Source organism: Struthio camelus, chromosome 1 (assembly GCF_040807025.1).
Source record: "Struthio camelus isolate bStrCam1 chromosome 1, bStrCam1.hap1, whole genome shotgun sequence".
In the NCBI taxonomy this organism is placed as follows: Eukaryota; Metazoa; Chordata; class Aves; order Struthioniformes; family Struthionidae; genus Struthio; species Struthio camelus.
The window spans coordinates 79,819,130-79,845,880 of NC_090942.1; the positions used below are offsets into that span (position 1 = coordinate 79,819,130).

Here is a 26,751-nt window from a genome sequence, read left to right on the forward strand (position 1 = left end):
CAGTTCTTGTATATTTGGGCTTTTATTCGGGAAGATGTTTAATCTAGTTTTTTTGAACTTTAAGCACGAGTTGTCTTGTTAAATTAAGAGTATTATTCAGGTCCTTGAAAGTTATGCTCATGTTTAAATACCTTGCTGCATGGGAGATTTAGTTCTTAAAGGAACGTATGCCACTTTGACGTAACTAAACAATTTTTATTTTGTCAACAGATTATATGTGTTTGGATCAAGGCAAATAGCTAAAAGGCTCTGATATATTGTCTTCTGGAATCACTGTAAAATTGTTCTTAGTAAATCAAAGTGCCTAGCAAGGCAAATCTGTTTTAAATTCATATTTTAAAGCAGTTGCAAATGGCTAATTTTTGAGCAATGCAAGTTTTACAGACTACAGTAGAACTTGCATTATCTTGTTTTCTTTAGCCCTGTAGGACTCATTTGAGGCCTGTGTCTGTGTGAATATCTTTTGATATGAACCAAATGTAGTCTGAAAATTACATTTCTAATCAGTATAGTAGGCTTATTTTTCCTCTTCCTCATTGAAAAGCCAAACTGGTTGTTTGAAAGGAGAGCCAATACGTACAAACAAAGAAGTTACATTTAAATTACTACAGGATGTTACAGCCTTTTGCTTCTAAGGTCTTCCAGAAGATTGAAAGAACTGCAGAAATGCTGTAAGGTGGATCTTCATTCTCATAGTGATTTCACTGTTTGCATTTAATTTCCACAATAAATTTAATGTACAAGTCATAACCACTGTTAAATGCTTTGAGCACATGATGGACATCATAAAACCAGAAGTAGCATTTCTGCCTTTCTGCCCCCAGCTATGAATTTTCATTCTGACCCATCTTAATTCCATGATAAAATTAGGTACTGCTTCTCCTGTCTCCTCAAGTGAGGACCTGCTTGATCATTACAGACTTCATACAAACAGTCCCAGAGCTGGAAGGGAAGCCCGTGAGTTGTAGGACAGCAGAGGAAGTGCTTTGATCAATTACTTCTATTGCACTGAATGCCTGCATCACTAATTGTAAGACACTGGCCGCTGGTTTTGTTGGATGTGTCTGGGTATCCCTTCAAGTAGCTGTAACTCGTGTATTTCCAGTGTTTGCTCGCATTGTGTTTATATATCTACAGTCTGATGTGAGTGGAGTAGCTTTATGAGGGTCCTTGTCTGCTCCAGTTCATCAGGAAAAAAAAAAAAAAAAGCTACTCTCAGTTTGCAGTGATGTTGTCACCTAGGTGTTTTGTAAAGTGAGGAGTCCTGGTACAAGATACGCAATAAGTCATCATGCCAATTTTTGGCATGTACTAAGAACATCTATGTGCCTGCTTCTGTCCCAGTATGATGCGGGGTTATATGGTTACATAATGTAATAAAGGGTAGATATGGAAATTCCTGTCATCTTTTCTTTTCTAAATGCTGAAGACATGACAATCTGAGTTCAAGGTACTTTGAAAACTTCCTTCAAGGTCTTGAAATAACCAGTGAGACCAATTGGTGAAAACTTGCTTGTGGCCTTTCTTGTCTGTTTCACACAATTGTGATGATGAGAAGGCAGTCTGCTTCCCTCCATTTTGTCTACATTATTAAATCATCTATTTTGAACCTTTATAAGAACCTGTAAAATAAGCCAGGGGGATTAAATGAACAGAAAGAATAAAGAACCCTTTTAAAATGACAGGAAGGGACTCGGTGTTTGAATTCAGGTGCAGTTGCCAGTTGCTAATAAAGCTAAGTGAAAATTTTCCATAAACATTCCTTTAAATGGAAACCCAATTTTTGTCAAAATTCAGTTCTGAGTTCCACCTCCCCTGAGGCTGGAAGGCTCCCGAAGGAATTACGCTGTCCTAAATCGTAACTGTCAGACTCCCAGAACACATCAGAATATGTCAGCAAGAGCAAAGACTAGTATAATGAGAAAGAAAGTTAGACTGTCTACTGTTGCATATCAATAAAAAACAATCTTGAAGAAGAAAACTGAATCTTACTATTTAAAACCTTTCTTTTAGAACCTGTGTATCTCAAGTGCAGTATGCAAATACACATCCTAATATTCATAAGACTTTGAAATTAATAGTAAAGAGCTTTTACATATTAACAAACGGCATCTGGGAATAGCAAACACACAGCTGATTAATACATGCTTACATGCCAACTGCCTGCTAGTTTCATTTTCATTGGAGGACAGAATATGGCTGATCTCTGCAATGTAAAATGTTTCATGTAACTTGGACTGGATCCTATTTCCAATGAAGTCTAGGAGAATTTTGCCATAGACTTCACTAGACCTAACTCTTGCCCAGACACTTGTGTTGTCATTGGAGACGAGGCAAAGAAAATGGGAGAAAAAGAAACAAACCATTATTTTGCCTTACTTGCAATTAGCACTAGCTGTAATGACTAACATGAGATGCAGGACAATTAATAAGGCTCACAAAATACAGTAATTTGGAGTATGCCGGAAATTAAATATTCAGCTACATTGCTACATTGTATTGTAGAAAAGAAGCCTTATAAATACTCATTTAACATTTTTAATTAGGCACCAGTGCTAGGATCTTACTCAATAACATATTTAGCAGACAGAAAGACATTTCAGCCTTTGCTGAAATACGTAAGAGTTTTCAGTTGACTTCAGTGGACTTTGGACTCTTGCACATAAATGTACAAAAATGTCATGATTATTTGCAATTACCTGCTTTTTTTTTTTTTTTCAAAAACTGGATTTCAAATTGTTTGTGGCCTCTTTTAACCCTGTGGACAGTAAGCATTTGTGCTGATTTGTTTAATTTAGCTGTGACATAGTTAGCTTGATCCTTCTACCATTGGAAATTAATGGCAAAATGCCTGCTGATTCCAGCAGCAAAACCAGGTCTACATCCTAACTAACCACAACTCCCTCTACTCCTCCCTCCCTCTCCAAATATCTTGTTTATTACAGAAAATGTATTTAAGAAATTTTCTTTAGCAAATGATCTTCTGAAAGATGTTTAACTCCTTCAATTTAAAATTATTATTTAAAAGTCAAAAGCAAAGAAACAGTGTTTGATATGAGAAACAAAATACCTTGATTAATGGATTTCATTTTCAGTCTGTGCATATGCCAACCCTATGGATAAAAAGGATATGTTAAAGCAGTATATAGTCTATTGCAAACACTAATGTTATTTAGAAAGACCTATATTAATGTAATTTTCCTACTTAAATGTATCCTCTGTGTTTTGCATGGTACTAGTTAAAGCTTATTATTGTACAAACTAAATGAAAGAGCATAGTGAAATAGGCTGTTGTCAGATCCCGCATGATGAATTGTAACTTCAGGCATCTCTGTTTAAATCTCTCCATTAACCTGTTCCCAATTAGTGACATCTGGGACCAGATTTTCTTCCATTTAAAGCAGAGACTTGAAAAAATTTTGACTCTGAAAAAAAGACATTATAAAGGGAGACGGGAAATGTAATAACAGAGAGAACTTTAAATCCAAGTCCTATATTTGATTTTACAAGCAATGTCAGAATATTTTTAAGTATTACAACTATGTGTAGTGCTTTATACCATGATGTGTTAAAGGTCTGATTTTATGGAGATTGGTATTCTTCCAAGTCTAAGTTTCAAAACTTTGGCTAGGATTTCTAAAAAGCCTTTTTTTGTTTTTTAAACAAAAAGAGATGAACTTTGATAAAGAGATGATCTTTGAAGAAATGCTAATAAACTTCCTAGCCTACATGTAGAAATATATACATATGTAGGATACTACGCCTCCTTTTTTCCAATAGCTAGAAATCTTTACCTATTATAAATTGGCATAGTTTAGTTGAAATCAGTGGAGCCGTGTGGATTTACACAGTTGGGAATCTTGACATTTATATTTATACTGCCTTTGCATTTTTGGTTATGATACCACTTCTGTTTTTCTTCATGCCATGAATGGCTTTTTAGACTGGGTATCTGTTCAGTCTTTCCCTGAAATTATGGCTTCAGTGCTGGAGTCCTAAGGCAAAAACATCTAAAACTCACTGAAACGTACACATGATTTTTTTTAAACAAGAATTGTTCGTTTTGAGAAAAATTGAACGTTAATCTCCCATGCTTTTCAACATGTGAATGTGTTGTGAATGTGTTGAACCACAAACCAGGCCAATATAAAAATACGTGCGTACATACATACATACATATATATTATATATATACGCACACATATAAATACACAGGCTAACAAACAAACACACAAATAAATATATGCTCAAACTTTGCATTTTTGTGAGTTTTCACAAATAATTACATGTACTTTTCACGTGTAGTAGGGTTGAAGGGGAAGGTGGTAATTTAAGTAGATTTTATGTAAATGATTTTTTTTTTGGTGTTCCAGAAAATACATACGTTGTTCTTGTGATAACTAGCAGCACTTAAATAATTAGCTGTATAAATGTAATTATTCATGCTATAGCGGCAGCAGCAAAGCACCCATTGCAAAGGAAATATCAATCCACTATGTCCTATGTACAATGGAAAACAGCTATACCTCTTATTTTCATTTGAATCCTCTGAAATGATAGAGGAGCACCAGGAGAATGCCTCCAAATAAAAGACGACGTGGGTGGTAAATGGCAATGCCAAAACCAAAAGTAGGACAAACAGAGGAAAATATGGGCCAGGCAAACTCACGCTGGCTGAAGATTTTCTCATATTCTAAAAAAGGTATGAATTTGGAACAGCGTTACATGGGATAATCAAAGGTGAGCAGACAGAAATCATTACCTGTACTCCGGTTCTCAAGCTGTGTAAGGCCTTTGCAACTGTGACTGTTCATAAGAGAGAAATGGTAAACAAAACCCTTTTACATTACTCTGGACAGAACAAAGGAACTTTAAAATTAATTTATCAGTCAGTGTGTCACAGAAGCAGAGAGTAACCATGGAATACAGTGGCCCTGTGACAGCCAAGGAAGTCATCAAAATGACTGCAATGGAAAAGAACAACAGAAAACAAAGAATACTAGGTATGAAATGTTTAAAACAGCAACAACCTGAGAGGGAGGAAGAGTACAAACGACTTATTCTTTGGCTGTATTCTTAAATGAGAGCTATATAGATGGTTGTTTAGAGATACGAGAGAAATTTTCTCTAGGACCTAGAGTAGTGAAAAATACCAGTTTTAGAAAGAAATACTTTGAGATCCTCATGCCATTAAATGTCTGGACCTAAGGGCCATACGAGACCTAAGACCTTAGGAGAACACTTGCTATAGGTTACTGCTATAAGATACTGCTGAAAGCAGTATAGCAGTTGCTAAAATCATTCCAAAAAGTACTTTTTTGGCCTTGCTAACCTGCTAGCATAAATAGCAAGGACTATATACAATCGCATACACAGTAATACTAATGTCCGTTGTGGCTGAGCTCTTAAGAACAGTCTTGACCTTCCAACAAGAAAGAACTCTAGTTAATATTCCATCTCAAAAGCTCCCGATCTGATGTAAAGCTCTTAGCTACTTTGACAGCTTTTAACTAGCACACAAGGTCAATAGAGAGCAGATGAAAGGAATTCTTTAGGCTGTCATCAAAATGTTTTTTCCCTTGGTATTTATTGGAAGTAAGTATACCATTATTATTAGTTACTGTTTATAGCAATACCATCTCTAGAGGCCTATCTCGCAAATGGGATCCCACAATGCAAGTTACTCTAGCAGTATACAAAAATACAGCTAATGTCTGTGTAATCAAATAAGAGGGTGATTGTACCATGTATAAGCATGTCTGAACTGGCTGAAATTTAGCTAATGCAATGAACAATAGTCATGATGACGTGACAGCATGGACTTAAGTAAAAGCTAGCCACCTGCGTATTTGCCTGTCATGCTCAGTGGTTTCTGTAGCCCACATGAAAGTTTGCTACTATATCTTCACTCTTGTAGTTAGCGCTGCTACGTAGATTAAAGTTAATGAGAGGTATACTTTCCTGAGATACAAACACATACTCTTGTATCTAAGTGAACACATCCTTGACCTCTAAGACAAGGACATTTCTGAAGAAAAGCTCAATGACAAGCTGGCTAGCTCTTTAGAAAGGAGAACATTGATTGCCTCCTCAGTAGAATCACGCTCAAGATCAGAGAAACAGACCGGTCACTTGACACCTTTTCAAAATCTATGGTCAGTTTTAGGCATATAAAAGCAATGCTAATATTATTATTCATGTCTTCTTCTTCAATGCTGAGTTGAATAGAAGTGTAGCAGGGAAAACATTAGGAGCTTCAGCAAGAATTTTCTTCCTAGAAACAGAATAGCAAAACAGGAAAGACAATACATAGGCATTTCTAGTAAGAATGGCCTTTCCATAGAAGGAAATAGATTGCTGTAACGAAAATGAAGTCAAAAAGACCTCAAATTGTGTGGGCTGTCAGAAAATACAGAAGGAGGCATGGGTACCATGTATATGAAAAAGATTCTTTTGTTCCACAACGGAATCTGGCAAATGTTAGCTTTTAAGTAGCGATTGAGAAATAATAGAAGTAAAAGACTAAGGTTCCCCAACATATACCTTGGAAAATGAAAAGCATGGGTGAGCATTTTGGTGAGGACGCTTTATATAACCCAGTTCAGTAAAGAATTTAAGGGCATATATAAATTAAGGTGTGTGAGTAATCCCACTGAAGTTAATAAGACTATTAAAAAAATGATGAAGTGTTTTGCTATATTGGAATGAGGACTACATGCCGTCTCATGGGATCAAGTCTTACACTACTTGAATATTACAGTTTACTTCAGTGGCAGTTACTTGCAGACTTAAAACTATTCTTAGTTTTGCTGGTTCAGGGCAAACGGTCAAATTTATTAGACCTAGGAACAGAACAGTACTTTAATGTCTGTTGGAAAACTTCCCAGAGTTCAAAAGAAAAATCATTGAAAGTGGCTAGAGAGTCTTATCAAGGGAGCTTGGAGATTTATTCGAAGACCACTAATGTATCTGAACTCAGTGTGTTTAGGAAAGCGCTTTAAATATGGAAGATTCTCAGTTTATCATGATAGAGAATTCTCTGTCATGGAGTTTTAGGGTTTTTGTTGCAGTATGTGGTGCTGCTGCTGAATTTTCTGTTACGTGAGGAATGTGGTGGTGGCAAATTCTGTACGTGACTTTCAATCCTTGTGAAGTGATCAGGGAAGGGGCAGAATTAAGTTGCACATAATGCATCATATTAAAAAGTAACCCCACCAAACCAGTCATGATTGTAACATAAAGCTAAGTAGTAGAACATGCGGTGTAAGGCCAAGTTAAGCTTCATATTAGTGCCCTGACTTCAGTAATTGAAATAAGCATAACAGTGTGGGCTTTTGTTATTGTGGCTGCTAGGTGGAAAAGATCTGAGGAGCAAGGCACTTTATGAGAAATGACTAAATGAGTGTGGAAACTTCAGAGAAGTAGATTACTGAGTGTTTGATGGAAGAGGGGGAAGTGTTATCTGTGTATGTCCTTACTCTGAGTATGGATGTCCTTTAGGTGCTTTTTCTGTTCAGATCACAAGATCATCTTTATTTTTGGATGGGAGCAAACAAGCTGAAACCAAGCACAGTAATGAATGCCCTGGTATAAATGCGTATTTAAATCATCCTTCATTCTGGATAACTTCAGAAGATCCAAAATAATACACTAAATGTGTCACTGAATTTTGTATATTTTACTGTACTCACAGTGAAAAGTCCGACCCAAGGGCAAAATGTTTCATCAGTGTTCATTGAGAAGCTTATGTTTCTTTCCTAAAACTGAGAATAAACTTCAGAATTTGTATAAAAGCAAAACTGTCAGTGAAACCATTGGAAGAGATAAGTCTGCATAGTTAGAGATGCTTTGATTTATAAAATGAGAAGTTATGTTTTAATCTAGGGTAAAAGCTTGGGGATAATTTATGATACTAGGTTTGTCTTAAGGATTTGGCATATTCTCAGGAATAACAGCCTTAGTAGTTGTACAAGATCAGTTTAAGTTGTAGACAGTCTTAAGTCTTGACAGAGGCAGGTCAGTTTCTTAGGCAATCTTGATTTTCTTTGTAAGGAAGAGTTAACAGCAGTTTTGGCCCTACTGAAGTCAGTGGGAATTTTGCCAGTGATTTCCACAGAGCCAAGATTTCACTCGTCTTTAGCAGAGCTATTAAATACAGTATATTGCATAAACTGAGGGAAAAAGTGAAAGCTACACATGAAGAAACTTCTTTTTTTTCTGGATTCATTTTAATGATTCTGAAAACGCTTTTCTTACTAGCTATCTGCTTCATAAGACTTAAGACACAAATTATTTTACTCTTGGATACACAAAGAGAGAAACCCATTTAATGGGAAATCTAAAATCTTACATGAATCCTGTTTTGTGACTTGCATTGAAGTTACTTACATGTGCAGGTTAGATCCTCTTACTGACTGGCTGTACGCTAGCAGAACATTTCAGAAATGCCAGTTGTGGAATAGCTATCAAAGCAAATGTACCTATGTGATATTCAGCAGGAAATTTGGCTGTCTGTACATTTCTAAGTTTAGAAAAAGGAATATGAGACCTATTCTGAATTCTTACATTATTCTAATGTAGTTGACTATATAGGATGCTGCTTTTAAATAGGAGAAATAGGAGTTGAGCTAAAATTGGCCTCAATTACTTCATACCATGTTAATGGGAAGTTAAGGACTCAGGGTTGCTAGTTAATAACAGCTAACTCTTACGCAGCTTGTTTTATTTTATGGATCTCAAAACGTTTTACAAATCACGTTATTTGTATACATAGAAAAAATGAGGTACAGGGAGGTAAAATACGTTGCCAAAAGCCATCTCGTAAGTCAGACGCAGAGCTGGAAACAGAACCTCTGTTAAAGTCTGCTCAAACATGCTGTTCAGTAGGCCTCATTTCTCCTGGCTAATTAATTCCTGAATGGTTGGGACTTTGCAGGGGGTGCATTTTTTGAAAGTTGCCTGAGGATTTTTGTTCTAGCTTCCCTTTAGTCTTAAGTTGCTGCTGTTTGTCTATATGTCACATTCTCTTTTGATACAAAGTAAATTGGATTTAATGATAGGGTTGTTCTTCCCTTTCAGCAGGAATATCTCATTGATCCAGTCCAAACCTCTATGACCAGATCTAACAACAGTTGTGAGATTGCAGTCAAAAGAAATAAGGAGAAAAAGGAGAGAAAAGAGGTTGCTGGAATAAAATGGGTAGTACAAGCCTAGTTGGTTGGGACTTCTTTAGATGGAACCTAAATTCTATTGCTAGCTCTGCTTCTAGACCTCTGCCAGGAGTTAATAAAGGAGCCTCAGAGTAGTCCCCTGACAGACAGAAAACTCAGTTTTTATATAAAACTGAAAGTATACCACAGATCTCTTCCAGAGACTCTGAGCCAGTCTCCTCATGTGCATGGGTTGTGGCTAATGACGTAGTGACAAATGAAGGTGTCTATTCTGAGTCCTGAGAGCCACAGGGTGCATGTATCATGGAACAGTTTAACCCATTAGGGTTCATTTAATAGGGATAATCTATTTATTTTCCTTTTGCAGCCTTCCAAAGAAATTCTGATCAGTTCAGCCTTCCAATTAAGAGGCAGGGTCCAGCAACTTTGCATATCCCAGATACCAGCTGGTGCGTATAGAAGCATGCCAGGTAAACTTATGATTTTTTTTCTTCCAAACAGTTTGCTACACTACAATAACTTAAGCTTATTAAGGTGCCCTCCCATAGCACCACTCAGAATTGTGTAAGCATTGTGTAAATGCAAGCCCCACTCCTTGTGTGTAATATTATTAACATGTTTTTTAAGCATCGGGCCACCACAGATGATTTGGGTTCCTGGGACGAAGATGATACAGCCAAAGGCTGTAAAGTCAAAAAGAGGTGGTACGTAAGTAAATAGTGTTTGGGAACCTCTATTAAAGAAACTGTCTGTGAAGGGTGAGGAAAAAAGGGGGAATCCAGCATACATGATTACTTTTTTCTGCTGACTAGCCCCTTACATTATAATAAGCCTAAATCTCATTTTCTACTGGTAAGAATTTTCTGGCAGAGCTAGGGCTGTCTGCAGATGGATAGGATGGCTTCTTTCCTTATTACACTTATGCAAAACCATTTGTAAATAATATGGCAAATGCTAATACAATAATGAAGTAACACTGAATGAAGCAGAGTTTAAGTGACCTTTAGGAAATGTTACAGAAGACTGTGTGCTCCTGATTTTGAGCTGTTAGATACAGCAGACTCTGGAATTTTATTTATGCAAACCTGAAATGTCTTATATTCACTTGTATATTTTGTCTTTCACAAAGACCGTTTGGTCACATACTTGGATATTAGTTTTGTTTGACATGGATGGAGCGCAAATTTATCAGGGATGTCAGGAAAGAAAATGGCCTTTTGCCAGAATATCCATTTACTTTATTGATGAGATTTTATTTTTGTTTGAACGGTGAAAATAACCATTGGCACAGATGCTGATGGACAAATTTAAGAGACTGCAACTAAAAGACTGACTGATCCCTGCTGTTGTTAGATTTATGGGGGGGGGGGGGGGGGCGAGCAAAGGATAAGGCATATGCCATTGTCCCCTCCAACCCAGATGTGTATGACTCACTGCTATCCAGCTTACCCAAATGGAGCCCAGCCTTCTTAGGCCTCAGGTCCTGGCAAATGCCTTGACTGTTCACACATAAAACTAGCTCTGCCTGCTGTGACATGAGAGAGTCTAGAAGGAGAGAGGAAATTTATGGGAAGGGGGAGATCTGAGACTGCTAGGATGCATCTCTAGAAGGAGAGGCAGGAAATGCCCCATGAATGTCAGGCTGAGTTATCCCTGAATTCTACAAATAATGCCACAACGGAAGTGACATGGATCATCAAAGCATTCCTTTATCCCCCAATAAACTCCTCCTCGTCTCAGAAGCAGACTATACCTATTAATAGAAAACCATTGCCTGTTTTGAGTGTCCAAGATAGATATATTTTTTCTTAATCAGAGAGCAAAGAAAAGAGAACGTAGGCAACATTTACACAATGGGTACAAACCGAAAAATGGGTTAAAACTGAAATCCCTTAGAAGCAATGATGTTGAAAAGGGCTCAGGGTTATGGATCCCAATCTGGAATAGTCAACCAAAAAATGTTAAATTCTGCCTTGGTATTTATAGACTAACCCATACAAAGAAGGAAGGACCCATCTAGCAGAGAAAGGGTTTGTTTACTCAAGGAAAGCTCTATAAAGTAAGCTGAGCCTCTTCTAATAGTCTTTAGGTATTTGAGTCATAAAGCCCAAGTATATTCCCTGGGTTGGATCTGTATTGCTACCCATATCGTACAGGAGGCTTGGGTTATTGACATCTGCGTTATTATATATATTCATATATACATGTATATGTGTATATATGGTTACATAAAGAGCAGTCCAAATTTAGGATAGTTATAAATTTTATCTGACACATTGTAGTTCTTCTAGAAAGTCCTGAGCCAACCTCTCTGCCTGACATTAGCTACAGGCTCTGTTTGTGGCCATCACAAACCAGATAGATAGGATCCAAAGTGGTGGCTAGGTTAACCTTCCTGACTAGACTCGGAGGCACAGTTTAGTATACACTAGGGAATAGAGCAGCATCGCAGTCCCCCTACTTTCTCTTGCTGATGTTGGCCCTGGCACGATTCAGGCTGGCATCCATTTGGTGTGGACAGTCTGTAGTTTTGGACTTGAGAACAAGGATGAACCTGGGCTTGGGGTACAAACAGATTTATCTGAAGCGAGATTTTATTCCATTCTAATCCGTACCAAGGACATGCTAAATGCACGTGAAGTGTCCATGAGCTACTTTACCCTGTGGCACTTTGATGGTCGCTGAGTACACAGTGACAGTAACAGAAGCCCAGAGTAAAAAGCTGAAGTAGATTGATTTAGACTCAAAATAAAGAGCATGTTGTCAGTTGTCATGCCATTTGCCATTTGAAATGACGACTAAGGCTTGTGTTGCAGCCTTCATCTCTGAAAACTCTGAAGCTGAGCATGTATTCTTTGTAAAAGGTATGCTCTAGTTCAATCAGAAGAGAAAGCTAGTGCCTGTATTATTCAGAAGGTCAGTCGAGATCATCAGAATGGTGTCTATTTCCAATGCTAAATACTTAAACTTTCCAAAATTTCCAATATTAAAATGATTATGTGACACCATTGATGCTGCTTGCCTTTTGGAAAGATAAGGTTTTAATAATGATTCTTCATTTTTAAAAAAATTAGAAAGGATTCAAGTAGTGTTTTCTCCAGGAAAAAAGCTGAAGGCCAATTGTAGTTTGTTCACACTGAGGTTTGGAGCTAAACTGAGTGGATCATCTGTACTCCAATAGCTACGGATTTGCATACTGTAGAGTTTGGGGTCTTATTTTTATGGAAGGAGATGGTAAGATCTACATGGGCTTTCCTGTGTGTCCCTAGCAGTGAGTGGAGCTTTTTTCTTGTTAAGAAGGGAAAAGAAGGAACTCTTTCTATGCGTCTTTAGTGTGACACATTTCTCTAACAACAACCAATACATAGCTTCATTTTAAGCCGTAGGGGCCAAGGAGTTTCCCTTCAGTAACTGTGGATAGAATTAATTTCTGGGTCAATCTGTTTTTGTCCTTGCAACGTCCTACCTGAGAGCAGGGAAGTTACAGCAATTTCCTTTCCCTCTGTTTTGCTCAACTTCTGGGACAGATGGATGGCGGGGAAAAAAAAAAAGCAGGATCTGGGAGCTGCAATAAAACAGAGAAGCTGGGAGGCATAACAGCTGGGACTGTGGGGCCACTGTGGTCGCTAGGCAGAGGTTGATGTCCCTATATAGACTTATTCAGGCCATTTCAAGAATTCCTTTTCCCATGAAACTGAGTAGTCAAATGACATATGTGAACCTGCTGCCATAGATGGTAATGGATTTGTTAGAGTAATTCTAAATTCTTTGTCAATCTACTTGTGTGTGTCTACTCTGAACAAGACCCTTGGAAATGACTTGTACAATGATTTGTTACGCTGTCATTACTCATTAATCTGAGCTTCTGCAAATGATTTTTATTCTTCTGAAGTAAAAATAAAACCCTCATTAAAGAATTTATTTGTTTTAAAAGCTACACAAAGGATTACAGGACCTTTGCAAACAGATGTAAGAAAAAATGTGGTTATGCAAAATGTTCCCTCTCATAAGCCCTTACTCTCCATTGACTTCCATGAGCTTTGAAATGAGCCCTAAGTGCATGGCTTAGTTCACTACAAAGCTTGGAGTCAGTAATTAGAATCACATGTATTCGAGGCCACTGAAATCTGACTGTAGGTGAGAGTGCCAATTTATACTGGAAATGCGTATTAATACTATGCAAAAAATAAAATGGAAACAACTATTATCTGATCTCCAGATAACCATAGCTATGAGGGTTTCTAGAAATATTTCTTAAACTGTTACTTGAATTTGCCTCATTTCTGGTAAACAGCTTGTGGTGGCAAACTAAATGGGACAAGGAATTCTTACTCTGGAAAAAGAACGTCCACACATGGTGTTAATCAGGGTGACTTCATGTGTGGACAAGCTATTATGTGTGACTTTACACTGATTTAGTCAAACTAGTGCACTTCTTTCTATTCACCTTCAATCAATTAGGAGTGGGTTTAAAGTAAAGTGAAATAAGCCACTATTGAACAGAATCCAAGGTTTCTAGAGAGGGGATTGCAGCAGGTCGGTTAAGCTAGTATAAACTGTAGACAAGGTGTGATCTTTGTTAGTTGCCTCCTGCAGCTGTCTGGTAGGTGAAAAACTGCAGCTTGGAGGTTTTGGTGAAACTCTGCAAGGTCTTACTATAACCGACGTAAGATCCTTGAAACTGAGTTAGGCCGTTTAAAGAAGAGACAGAGACATGTGTGTGTGTGTATGTGCAAGGAAGCAAAAAAGACCTCTAAGTAAAATTAACCCTCCACCCTTCCTCCCCTTTCCCAACTGGCCTTCCCCCTATCAAAAAAAAAAAAAAGAAAGAAAACAGAAAAAAATATCAAAAAGGAAACAGCAGTGGAAAAAAGATGACTTTGGTAGAACACGATAATGGTATTAAGGGTGTGGATAGGGGTCAGTTCTTTGATGTCTCTTCCTACAGTAGAATTAGAAGTCCTGATGGAGGACTAAGGTAGATGGAGCCAGGTTCAATGGGAACAAAAGGAAATGGCCCTTAACACAGTCACTGTTAGATCCATGAAACCTGTTGCCGTATTGTAGATAATAAGGGTTTACAAGATCTCGTGTGGAGACTGGATAAATACCTGAAATAGAAGTTCACTGCGGGCTACTAAATACGTAGAAACCACATCCCCCTGAGGAAATGACCCAAACTGAAAGTAGCTGGAGGTTGGGAGATATTTGGAAGAGTTATCATATATGCTGTCCTTGTTCTCATTGTTTCTTTGGAGACCACTTAGGATCCACTGAAGACAGGATATTGGGCTAGATGGACCCTTGGTGTAGTGCCATGACCAGTTTTCAGTTCTTATGTTTAAAAATGGAAAAGAGCAAGTAACCAAATGTGTCTTAAATACTTTGTCCAGTTGGACATTTTGAGGAGAGATATTCAAAAGTTGAGTTACTGAGTAGTTACAAGATGAATAGTCCAATCAGAGTCCATGTGGCTCAACTGTCCAGTAAATACCAACTAACTTCCAGCTGTTTATCTGAGTAAAACTGAGGGCAAAGTATAGAGGGGTCGATTCCCTCCTCGTTTGTTTCCCCATGCATTTGCCTGCAAATATTATCACTCATGTTATCTTAAAGATCTTGGCAACAACATAGCCAACTGGGTGCTTTCAACTCTAGATCTTCCTTTGAGCACTATCAGTGTTTGTATTCCTGTTTAAATAAGATAAGGAAGTTAAAGAAAGAAAGGAAAAAAACAAAAAGAAATGGGAGGTGAGGGGGTGGGTAGAGCAGAGCTGACCGTCTGATTTGGGTTGCAGTTTTCATCCTGCTTTTTAAGGGTAGAGGGAAGAAAGAAGGGAAATTTTCTTGCAGTGCATGTCATTGAAAGTTTGCAAAATATCCTTCCTTTTCAAAATCCTTTTTATTGGCAAAAGTTGTGACTGGAGTAAAATCCGTGGAAAGATCAGGAACGGGGCTTGAAAATCTCCCCTCCAGAGGTTAAACCTTTCCTTCTCTGCTAGGTGGTTTCTTTTGTTTTGTTCTGCTCCGCTTTCCTTTTGTTTGTGGCTTTCTCCTTCTTGGCATCGAGAGAATTTGCTACATTTCTCTTTCATAGAATCAGTCAGGCCCTCCCTAGGTTCATGCTGAGTATCTGTAAAGTTTTCCGAGCTGAAGGGAGTCACTTTTACGGCGTGTGTGGGGGTGGCGGGGAGAGAGTAGGGGTACCAGAAGCAACAGGGTCTCTGCCTCCAAGCTGCGGTGGCGGCTCTGTTCTGCTAAGCACTTGCAGGCTGTATAATTAACCGGGTAGGCAGTGAATTAAATCTTTGTAAAGCCCACTGAGTGGGGGGTTCCTGCAAGCTCTTTTCCAACCGGTCTCAGGCGGCTGGGATAACATCAGAAACAGCAGCAGCAGCAGCAGAAGCAAGCAAGCAAGCAAGCAAGCAAGCAACAAGGCGGGGGGAGCGCCCCGGACGCTGCAGGAGAGCCAAGCCCCCCGCTCGGTGGGGAGCTGCGGGCGGCCGATGGACAACCTCGGCGGGGCCCGGCCGCTGCGGCTGCTCCTGCTCCTGGCGCTGGTGCCTCCGCTCCCGGGGCAAGGTAAGTGCGGGGAGCGGCGCGGCGCGGCGGGCTGCGCTGCCCCGCGCTCCCCGGCCCCCGGGCGGGCTGCAGCGGGCGGTGCGGGGCCCCGGGCGCGGCGGCGGGGCTGCGGGGCGCCGGTGCAACCCCGCCTGGCCGGCAGGCTGGTGGCGGCGGGCTTCTCGCCGGCCGCCCGCGCTGCCTGCCCCGGCCGAGCCCGCTCCCGGCGCCGGCGCTGCCCGCGGGGAGAGCGGGGGCGCCTGGTCCCGGCGCCTGGGGACAGGGCAGCGGGACGGCTGGGTTTCGTCCTCCCCCCCCCCCCCCCCAACCCGTGCCCCTAAACGTCCGCGGCACGTTTTAAAAGGGCCGCTGCCACGTTAAAAGTGAGCAGAAAGGCGTGGCGTGCACCGGCAGTGCCGCCGCCGCCCGCTGGCGCTGCCGGCGCCCGGGTGCCCCCCGGGGCCGGGGCCGGGGCCGCCCCGAGCAGGTTAGCTGTGCGCCGGGACGGACTTCGCCCCTGCAAAACGGTGAGTCGGTGCTCGGCGGGGCCGGGCCGCGCTGCGCTGCGCGCCCTGGCAGCTGCCGGGCCGGCGCGGCTGGGGGGATTTGGCCTTGTCGCCCTGGGCGAGGAGAGGCAGCCGGTGCTGGGAGTCGGGTTACATGTACGCACCGTGAAGGTGGAGGGGTGTTAAGAGCGGCAGTTTGGAGAGACGGCGGGTCTGCTCTGCCGAAGACTGAATTACCGCGAAGGAAAGAGGGGCAGTTGCTTGACACCTCGTCGGAGCAGGCGGAGTAGCGAAGTAAAGGCTTTCTAAAGAAAACCGAAACATTTCTGAACGGCATGGTGTGATGCGGCTGCTTGTGAAAGCAGGGATTTGGATCTAGGCCACCATGTGCCTTCCCATACTGCGTACTTTCTTCCTATTCCCTTACTCCCGTATAGAAAGGAGTATTAATTTAGTTTATTTCAGTGGAGCGTTACAGTGAAACTTTAGTTGATAAGATGTGGCAAAGAAACTGCTTTCCATCTAGTGATCATGAGTTTATTGTAACTAACAGATAAGTGGCTTTTGGGTTTATAGTAGCACTGTAGGACCACTCAGAATTGGGGCTTGATTGTATGCATACATTTACAAATATGTGTCTCTGCTCTACATAAATCCTTGGCGTAACAATGGCAGACCTAACGATGGCAGGCAAAAGTCAATGAAGTAAATCATTTGTTATTGCCATAATATTTCAGCTCTTAAATTTTCATGTTACAGAGCACATCACAGATATCCTTCAGAATATTTTGCTTTTGATGGAATTTGCTTCTGAGTTCTATGAACATTTATGTGTAACTACCGGACTAGTTTTTAGGAAAAGAAGGGGAATTAAATATATAAGATCAGATTTTAATTTTTTATTAGCCCAAATTATAGCCAAATCTGTCAATAAGAGGTGTATCGGGTCTGTAATTTCAAATTTAAATCCATACACTCTAATTTCATTGACATTTCTATGTGCTAAAATTTTTGAATATGGTGAACTAGATAAAATCAGATGTAAAAGCCTAGCAGCTGAGGATCCTTCTTTAGGACACTAATTTCTCAAAACTATAGTCTTACTCAGGTGAGATATTCTTCTGGGATGTAGATATGCTTTAGTAATTTCCGGTAATTCTAACTGTTATAAGTAAGATAATTTGTCTGTATTATTCCACATGGGCATCTGTGCTTTGCAGGTAAATGAAGTAATTACCTTGTAAAATATGCTGTTTAATTGTAGGCTCTTTGGGGCAGAGCCTGTGTTCCTGTATGTGCATGATGACTGGCATAATGAGGTTTGGGGCAAAGACTGGATCTCCTACGTGCTGTAATGATACCTTCGCCAAGTTACTAAGACAAACGTACTTACACACTTGTGGTCATGAACTTGTCACTGCCCCTTCCCTTAGCTGATTTTCCATACTAATGAGCCATCAAATCATCAGGATCTATTAATTAAAGTCCTCATTCTGAAAAGGGAGAAGGGACTGACTTCAGTGGAACGGCCCAATGCGTGTCAGGATAGGTATGCGCATCATTCTTTGCAAGAATAAGTGTCTTACAAACCTTCTAAATTTTATAATGCAACTTCATTTTACTATAAAGATTGCATTTTTATTTTAAGAATTATTTTATTCCGATATAAACTACTATGTACTGAAAAAGATGGTTTATTCACTTACATCATTATGTCCAGTCAGTGTATGAACAGTTCATCCCTTGGCTGCATCTTTGGCATGTCTTGGTACTACACACGCAGACAGTTTAACTCACTAAACATCTGGAAACATGTCTATTCAGGGTGAGCTTATAGTTTGTAATAAAAAAAATGTTCCACTGACTTTGTGGAATGAGTTTTATTTTAAGATTATGATTTTTACATGTGCTTTTGCAGCAGTAAATTTATAAGAAGCATTTGGGTGGAGGTAGGGCTTATAAAGGGCTAAATATATGCTCTCTTGTCTGCAGTCATAGATGAAATCTCCCTAAAACTTACATACTACCCAAAAAATCTAGTTCTAAAATATGACTCCTATCTCTAAATTAGTTTTCAGTTGAATTTTCTTTTAATAGCACATTTTCAGACATGGCATTTTATTGTAATCAGGGGAAGAGCAAAATGTTAAACTTTTGCTTTTCATCTGTGTAATTGAAAGCAGACCTGTTAGTGGAATCCAAGATGAAAATCCATAAACTAGCTTATCAAGTTTCTGCTGTGTATTTATACTGCTCTCTCAGATTTCTTGCATAATCTCATAGCAGGTCAATGGATTTTTAAAAATTATTTATTTATTGTTGCACCTTGGCCCATTCTACAAGTTTCATATCGGCTTTACATGTGTTTAATAAATAGTTCTGTGAAGACCACCTTCTACAATACTTTCATTAACATTTTCTGAAATGGAAGATGGGTCTTTTCCCTTCTGGGGCTTGACAGAAATATTGAGTTACCTGGGACCATAAAAGAATTTAACTTGATTTAGTGAGTGGTGGATAGATCTAAAGAAGTAGGTGGCAAAAGTCAGATCAATAAATAGAGAATGTAGGTTTATTCTCTGTATTTAAATAGCTGTAGAGACTGGATGGGGATGAGCTAGAGATAGAGAAAGGCAGGAAAGAAAGAGTTGAAATCTAAATAAAAAAAATCAGCGCATGGGCAAGAATTTTAATTGTAAGATAGAATCACCTAGTATGGAAGAGAAAAATAAGCTGTAGTAAGTGAATACAGGTAACAAAAAGTTATTAGTGATGTTTGACAGTCACAGGGAATAAGGAAAATGAGTAAAGAAGAGAAAAATGAGCCAGAATTGAGTTCACTTTAGCCAGAATAAGCACAAATTTTTGTGAAGCACACAGGAAGCGTCAGAAACATGTATTTAAGTGTAGATTAGTGGGAAGGAAGTAGGTCAGGAGTTGAGACTTAAATAGTTAAGTCATCGCATATAATTAACTGGATAACACTGCTCCAAGATAAAATGTAGAAGCAGAGGAAGATGTCTGAGATGTCTGCAGGGTGAGGAAAAACAGAAAAATGATCCCCAAAGAAGGCAGTAAATGCCTCCTCAGGAGCAACAGGGAACAAAATGAAAGATGGTGTAAAAAGCAAAAAGGAAGAATATGAAGGAGAGCAGGAAGGGCCAGTACAGATCAGTGAAAGGACCTAGAAGAATGGAAAAAAATATTATGGGTCATAATATTTTGTAATATTAGTTTAGAAATGTTATTCAGAGTATTTTCCGGAAAGTGGAAGAATAGTCGAAGCAGTATCTACAAAGGTGATGTACTGGGTATTTTGTAGTGACAGAAAGACTGTACATAATAATGGAAAAATTGTGACAGTGACCTGGTCATTTATCAGATAGAGTGATGATTCTTGCCTTATTGAAATCAACTGTGGCAAGACAGTGGGACGCCCCGGTCAAAGTTGCATTAAAAGTCGTCTTTGATAAACAGGATGCAGCAGCTTTAAAGAAGGATCTCCAGTGCTAATGCTTTTCTGAATATGCCAGTGTATCTGCAGCTAATATGGTTAATGAACCTTCTTGATGTCACATTTTTTAAAAAGTAACCCTTTTTTCTTGCACTCAAGAGTGATCTACGTGTACTTTGTATTTAGTATAAGGTACTTTAGACTTCTTGAGGGTTCTGAGAAATTGTCCTTTGTGTTTCAAGAATGTGCTGTTGCATCTTTAAAAGAAACTGAATGAGAATTGCAAGATTCTCAGGATTTCTCATGCAAATTCATTTCAGTCAGTCAAATTCATTTAAAATTCTCATGCAGAAATTGTTGAATGACATCTCTGATGAAGTCCTGGTACTTCCCACATGAATACAGGACTTACAGAAGTCTCTCATATTTTCTGCATGATGGTAGTACCCACAAGCCATATATCTCCTTGTATCTGCATCTGTATAAGTGCATAAGACACTCCCTGCCAGAAAATTCACTTCTGATTCTAATACTGTCTAGGTGTAGACCTTGAGTTTAGGAATAGAGAAGAATATATCTTAACAAATCTTTTGTATCAGTGCACAAGTAAGTGTGTGGATATAGAAATACTTTGTCTGGTATACTTCATCTTTTTAGGACGTTTTCTTGGATTTATTAAGCACTGGAATGATATACCATACAACTGCTACCAGCAATACATCTGTTTGAAATGCTCTTCCAGCTTTGAAGCTCTTATCACTGCCTGAATTCCAAGCTTAGGGTAGTGAGTACTTCTCATGACAGTATTTTGGCAGAAAATCTAGAAGAGACGGATATCAATTTCCAGTGCAGTATACATAAATTCAGTAAAGAGGAAAGTCTGATGTGAGAGAGATGGCTTTAGTAATATTGTCTCCAAAAGGGAACCTTTCCTAAATCACTGCAGTATAAATATATACAGTAAAATGAATCTTTAATTTCTTCCTACTCTCTAAAGCCTACTGGTGCCTTCTAGTTCATTGCCCATGAGCCCATGTTCATTAGTCACTTGAAACGTGACCCACTGTACTATAAATTTTATCCCATCTGCATAGTATTTTCAGACTGTTCTTTAAATGTGGTAGTAACAGAATATCAGAACCTTTCATCACTGTCTACTTTTATCTTTCCTTCAGCAATAGCCATACCTAAAGATTAGATATCTGTCACTTAAGTGGTATATGCATGGTTATTCCTACAAATTTTCTGGTCACATGGAAATACAGAGATCCCAATGTGAAACTATTTTTCCTGTAACCATTTCACGAGGGGATATATGCATATTTGAGCATATACATATTTGATACTCTGAGAAGTGCTGCAGTGTATGCTTCCTATTTCAATAGCTTTAATTAAAAAGCTAATATATATCTACTTGAACTTAATACAAAGCTCTTTAAGATCTATTTAAAGACTGTCATTTACTGCAATAGGTTTTGGATCATGGCCTTTGTACACGTGAACAAGACTAATAACAGATGAATTATAACACCTTGTATATAAGACTTGTTAAGCATAAGATCTCTGAAGATTTAAAACGAGAAATTAAGAGGAGATGTAAGTTTGTTTTTAAATGAGAGAGAAAAAGCCACTTAGGGCATCAGAACCTTTTGAAGTAGTTTCTCTCATTATTTGAGTGTGTTTCTTGCACAAATTTAACATAAGCTTGTCAGGAAAAGCAGTTCCTGTTCTTCCAAATGTATGAGCTTCTTTGTAGGACCACACGTGGCTGATCTTGGTGAGACTGTTCTTTTGGCCATCTTTTTGGCCGTTCCATCAGAGCTGTGAATACAGCCTTTTTTTTCATGTTTTTGTGGGGACGTAAACATGAGGCCAGCCATTACTTACCCTAAACTACTTTAGTGATGTTGACTCACAGGACTCTAGTGTTAGTTAAATTTCTCTCCATTTCTTCCTGTCATCTAGAAATCTTCAAAACAGCTTTCAGCCTTGTAGTCTTAATGTCTCTCAAATTCCAGCCTCCTAGCAGAAGACCAAAAAATACCTATCCAGAAAGATGGAACAAATTCAAGTTAATTTGTTTACGGAAAAGACATCTGCATGAAGTAGCAGTTTTCACGTTCATAAAATGTCATTGAAACGTGAAAAAGCCTGTATATAGGAGATAGGAACAGAAGAATGGGTTTAAGTGGGCTTTTGGAATGGACAGGGAGGCAATGTACTTCTAAAAGTTGTCTATCAATAAGAGTTTTGAAGCACGAGATCACATTGCCTAGTGAGGTTGTGGAATCAGCCTCTCCTGCTATCTTTGTGAACAACTAAACAAAAATCTGTCTAGAACTAACCAAAAGTTATCAGTTCTGCCTGGGAGTAGTGGGCTGGACAAGGTAATCTGAGTCTGCTACCTCCCTGTTTTCCATGGTATTTTGATATGGATATCGGATGCCTCATGGTCTTCATACAATAAGTGGAGTTGTCTTTTCTAATTTTTAAGTAGCCAGTTACCTTCATTTATGTAAGCTTTCTTTATAAGGCTTCAGACAAAATGAAATCCCCACAATTAAGCACTCCTCCCCCGCCAGAGGGAAAAAGGCATGTCACAACATGGCATTGCCTCCTTTAAGCCTATCCTTATCGCCAAACACAGCAGCTGCCTCATCACCAGCTACCACAATCGACAATTTCAAGGGCTTCTTTTATAGACTTCACACACCTCATAAATTGAGGTTTGGCTGTATCTGAAAAATCGCCCTAATTGTGTGATGGCCACTGCTGGTGCTACCAGAGCCACATTCCCCATAAATGAGTGTTCTTTAAACCTAAGAAAATTTCCAGTAAAACGCTGACTGTTATTAAACCAGCCACAAACACACTACCATACCCAACATTTCCTTTAGGGTGCTGCTGCTTTATTTAGTGCACTAACTGTGTTTCCTCAGTGATCTCGATGATCCTGAAATAATTGCATTCTCAACTGAGAATGCATCTGAAGGTAAAAATCAAAACTTTTTAAGCCTGTTTAGGGATAATATCCAGTTTTTTTGGCAGCATTTGAACTGTTGAGTGTTTGTGTGCCAGTCCATAATGATCAAATACAACCTCCGTTGGAAGAAAGAAGCCCTGTTCTTATAGGCCCTCTTTGAGAGTAAAGAGTACCCCCTGGAGAGGCATAGCTAGTGATGAACGCACCCTTACAGGCTGCAACAGATGCATTGGAGACTGCCTCCTGGCTTGTGCCATGTTGTGGGAATTACAAGGAAAAAGTCCAGGTGCCAAGTTTCACGTGTTTATTATGAAGTTCAAGCTGATAGACCATTCAAGCAAACCTGTAAGGGCTATTTAATGGAAGGACTAAGGATAACTTATATCAGAAAATTACTAGCAGAGCAGCTCAGCTGTGCCTGTGCATGTTACTTCCTCAGTATATTGGCCCATATGATGTACAGTCAGGCTAAGCAAGAACCCATATGCAGAGTACTTATCATTGATGCTGCTGTGCTTTATTTCACTGGACAATGCCATGCCAAAATGCAATTCTCTTCCTATTTCTTCTCCTAGCATCCAGTTCACCCCCTTCTTTACCCACATGAGCGGGTAACGTCTTTCACTAGTGGAAGGGCCTCCTAGTTCCATCAGAGGGGTGTAGAAGCAATTCTCTGGGAGAAGGAAAGGAGAGGCTTCTATTCCCTTTGTTTCCTCCTCCACATAGGAAAGGGAGGAGGTGTATCTTCATTCCAGCTTCAATCTGAAGAGATTCAGCAAATACACACACCATGACAGATCAAGAATGGTAATGCTTTTCTGCATCATTCCATTACTTCTAATTCAAAGCATGTGTTTCAGGCACTCGTGAGCCCAAATTTTCTGCTGTATGCCTTTCTCTTGCAGGCATACTCTGCAGACGTTCTCTTTCTCATGCCTTTCTCTTGCAGGCATACTCTGCAGACGTTCTTTCTCTTGCCTTTCTCTTGTAGTTTCAGGTCTCCGCTATCCTTTCCTTTACTCTTTGTACCTATTCCCTGGGTTTACATAAAAGATCAAGATGCAGCAAGGCTATAGTTACCACGTCAGTTTATTACCAGTTGGGCCTTTGAAGTCAGCTGACTCCCCTCTTGTCCAAACCTGTCTCTGTTTGATGCCTTGTGTGGCCAGCCAGAGTATGTTTGCATTGCCAGAAACAGCATTTCTACAGTTTTTTGTAAGGACAGCCAAAAAGTCAAGGTGACTACAAATCCCAGCTGCCAGCACTTGACTGCCATCCCTCCTACCAAGGCAGCTGATTTGTCTGCCTAGTATTAGCCATGTGACGTTGTTTCTGGGACAGCTGGCGCTGGCAGTGGTACATCAGGCCAAACAATTTGTCTGCTCTAAACCAAAAAGCACAGTACAGTCTTGGCTAAAAGGGTATGTGGGTAACATTTTATATCTGCTTGCAGGAATGCTCTGGAACTTGCCTAAAGCCTGTGATCGCTCTGTGTTTGTGTCAGTAGAGTTCAGATGTAAAGGGAGGTTGGAACACAAAAAGGATGGTTAACACAGATGGCCAGTCGGTCATTTCTAGGATCCAATTTTGTATTTAGACTTGCAGTTTCTGTAACTGACAGCTAGATTGATGAGCACCACTGGTAAGAGGGTATTCCTGAGAGGACAAGAAAGGTTTTGTCCGAAAGATATACAGTGAAAGCTGAAAATATTTTTCTTACTGGAAGCCTAAATCAATGCATGTCTGGTGTGAGCATGAGTTCCAAAAACGGTGGATGGCATATTGTTTCTGAAAGGTTGGACTAGAACTGCACTTTCACAGAGTCCATCTGCTGCCAGTGTCTGTGTATGCTGAGAAGTGATAATCATGTTCTGTTTGCTCACATTCCAGAGTGCTGAGCCTCATGGAGAATAGACTGAGGGAAGGGCAAGACCTGCACCACAATTTTACAAGCTTCATCAAGTAATGTGCTTTGTAGATTGAAAACACGGTCACCACATCACTTATTGTGTTGAAGAACTGAAATATTTTACCAGCACAAGCTTAATAAGCCCACCTATGCGTGCATGCACCTTTGGCTTTGATATTATCATCAGTGATAACAGTTCTATAACTGTTTAGTAGATAGATCAGCACTGAGTAATGAACAGCTATCTAATCCTGGACTGCACATAGGCTTTTTCATCATCATCAACTCTACTGAATGGCTGCTATTGTAGACTGCTGCTTTAAAAATCTGCCCTTTTTTGATCTAGTTAGAATGCTTGTATCATGAAAATTATCTAGTCATTTTTACTTATTTTTTTACACAGTTCCCAGAAACAATTCAGGGTTTCTCATTCCAGGAATCATGCTTTTGGGTAACATTCTTATGCTTATCTTTCTTTTGCAGAAAATATTCATTGTAGCAGCTGAATAAGCAATTATTACATCATGCAAGTCTAAGGTTATACAGATTTTAACCACATTTCTGGCTTTGAACTCCCACACAATATGGGAGTTCTGTTAAGATTAGCAAACTACCTTTTTAAAAACAACCATATGCTGCTACCTGTTTTGCCTAGGTAAGCATAGTTCATAGTTAGCACATGAATGGGTCGTGTGCACAAAGTTTTAATTTGTATGACCTTTAATCACTTGTTACCTAATAGTGTATATAGAATACTGTATATATAAAGTTATCTATTGTCTTCATGACAGCTTTCATAAAATTAGAGATGTGAGTTCCAGCTGTGTTTCTACTGTCTTCTTCCCAAGACTCCTGACATCTTTCTCAGTATGCTGCAGATACCACCTTTACATCAAGACAGGCTTCCCAGCTGTTATCACACTGACATGTAGAGTTTTCAAGACTGAAATGCTTTCACATGCCCTGCTGCACATATTGCTGTATGGGGACCAGGTGGGGATGAAGCTGCATTTGATTTTATTCAAGATAGTCTTGGATTTTTCCCCTGAATCAGTCAGTCAGCTTGAAAAATCACTGTATCTGAGTGAAAAGAAAGTGAGCACATTACCATCTTGTCAGGTCTCAAACTTATCTTCATCTTTTTCTATCTTATGATATCAAAAAGCTGAATGATGTCTTCACAAACTTACACAGATACACTATGTGGTTTATTTTGTATGTTATAACCTTCCTGGAGGGTTTCTTCCTCCGAATAAAAAGAGCACATTTTAGCTGAACATGGACAAGATCATCGGTCTTTCCCAGAAATGTCTTGTCTCTCGATTCCTGGGATTTCTGTGGCTGACTTGCATGAAATGTTATGCGCTTGCTGTAGCAGTTCAAGCAGGTTCAGAAGAGCAGCACCGTCATTCCCATTTGATCATGTTTGGCTGTCCAGGGCTAAGGGGCGCCATGAGCTAATCAACTGCAGTAGGAGCCACATGGTCACATTCTGAGGAAAAAAAGAATCATGGCTTTCTGGGTGGTAAGTGAGATTCTTTGAGCTGGTGTAATCGAAACACTTTCTGTCATCTGCTTTTCACTGCCCCTGACTTTCAGACGCTGGGCATTACAAACTTTTAGTTATGAGAGGTGAGGACAAACCATGGCCACCCCATACTGTTGGTCCGCTGGGGAGAGCACAAGGAGGCACAAGTGGCCTCAGTATGAATTGCTTGCCCAGAGACTTGCAACTGGGAGCCACATGTATATGCACATGTACAATTGAATCCACAACACTGGAAAAATATAGTTGTGAGACGATAAGTCTGTCCTGTTTCTAAATACTCATTAACAACTCTGGATGCCAAAAAAGTCAAAATTGATTCCAGCGTGATCAGAATTTGACCCCAGAAGTGTGAGACAAGCAGTTTCTGGGATTTTTGAAAAGAGTAGACGTGTGTCCATGAATGGCCCAACTGCAAAGCAAAACTGCAGAAAATGTTTTTCACTCTTTTATTGTTATGCTTTAGAAGAATGGCCTTGAGGGTGGAGTCCTTTATTTTACTGCTTGTTTTTCACTTCCCTCTATTCTCCAGAGGTCTTTGGCAAGATCTTTGGAGGATATGAATTGTGATGTCATGAAAAAAATGAGCCTGGATTGCAGTTCTCCCTCAACAAGCTCTCCC

General features: G+C 39.6%; 1 protein-coding gene across 12 annotated transcripts in view; it reads left to right on the plus strand.

The window, feature by feature from the left end:
- Positions 1–14,932: 14,932 nt before the first annotated feature.
- The window catches only part of FBLN1 (fibulin 1), an 82,923-nt gene continuing 71,104 nt past the window's right edge, over positions 14,933–26,751 (plus strand). For 2 of the 12 annotated variants that reach the window (XM_068952072.1, XM_068952098.1), the window contains exons 1-2: positions 14,936–15,172; positions 15,534–15,752. In XM_068952072.1, the coding sequence (XP_068808173.1) occupies positions 15,677–15,752 (76 nt within the window). In that variant the 5' untranslated portion in view covers positions 14,936–15,172; positions 15,534–15,676. Of the gene's footprint in view, positions 15,173–15,533; positions 15,753–16,085; positions 16,532–26,751 lie in introns of those variants that run through there. The other 10 variants (XM_068952077.1, XM_068952110.1, XM_068952093.1 and 7 more) reach the window with 9 other exon arrangements.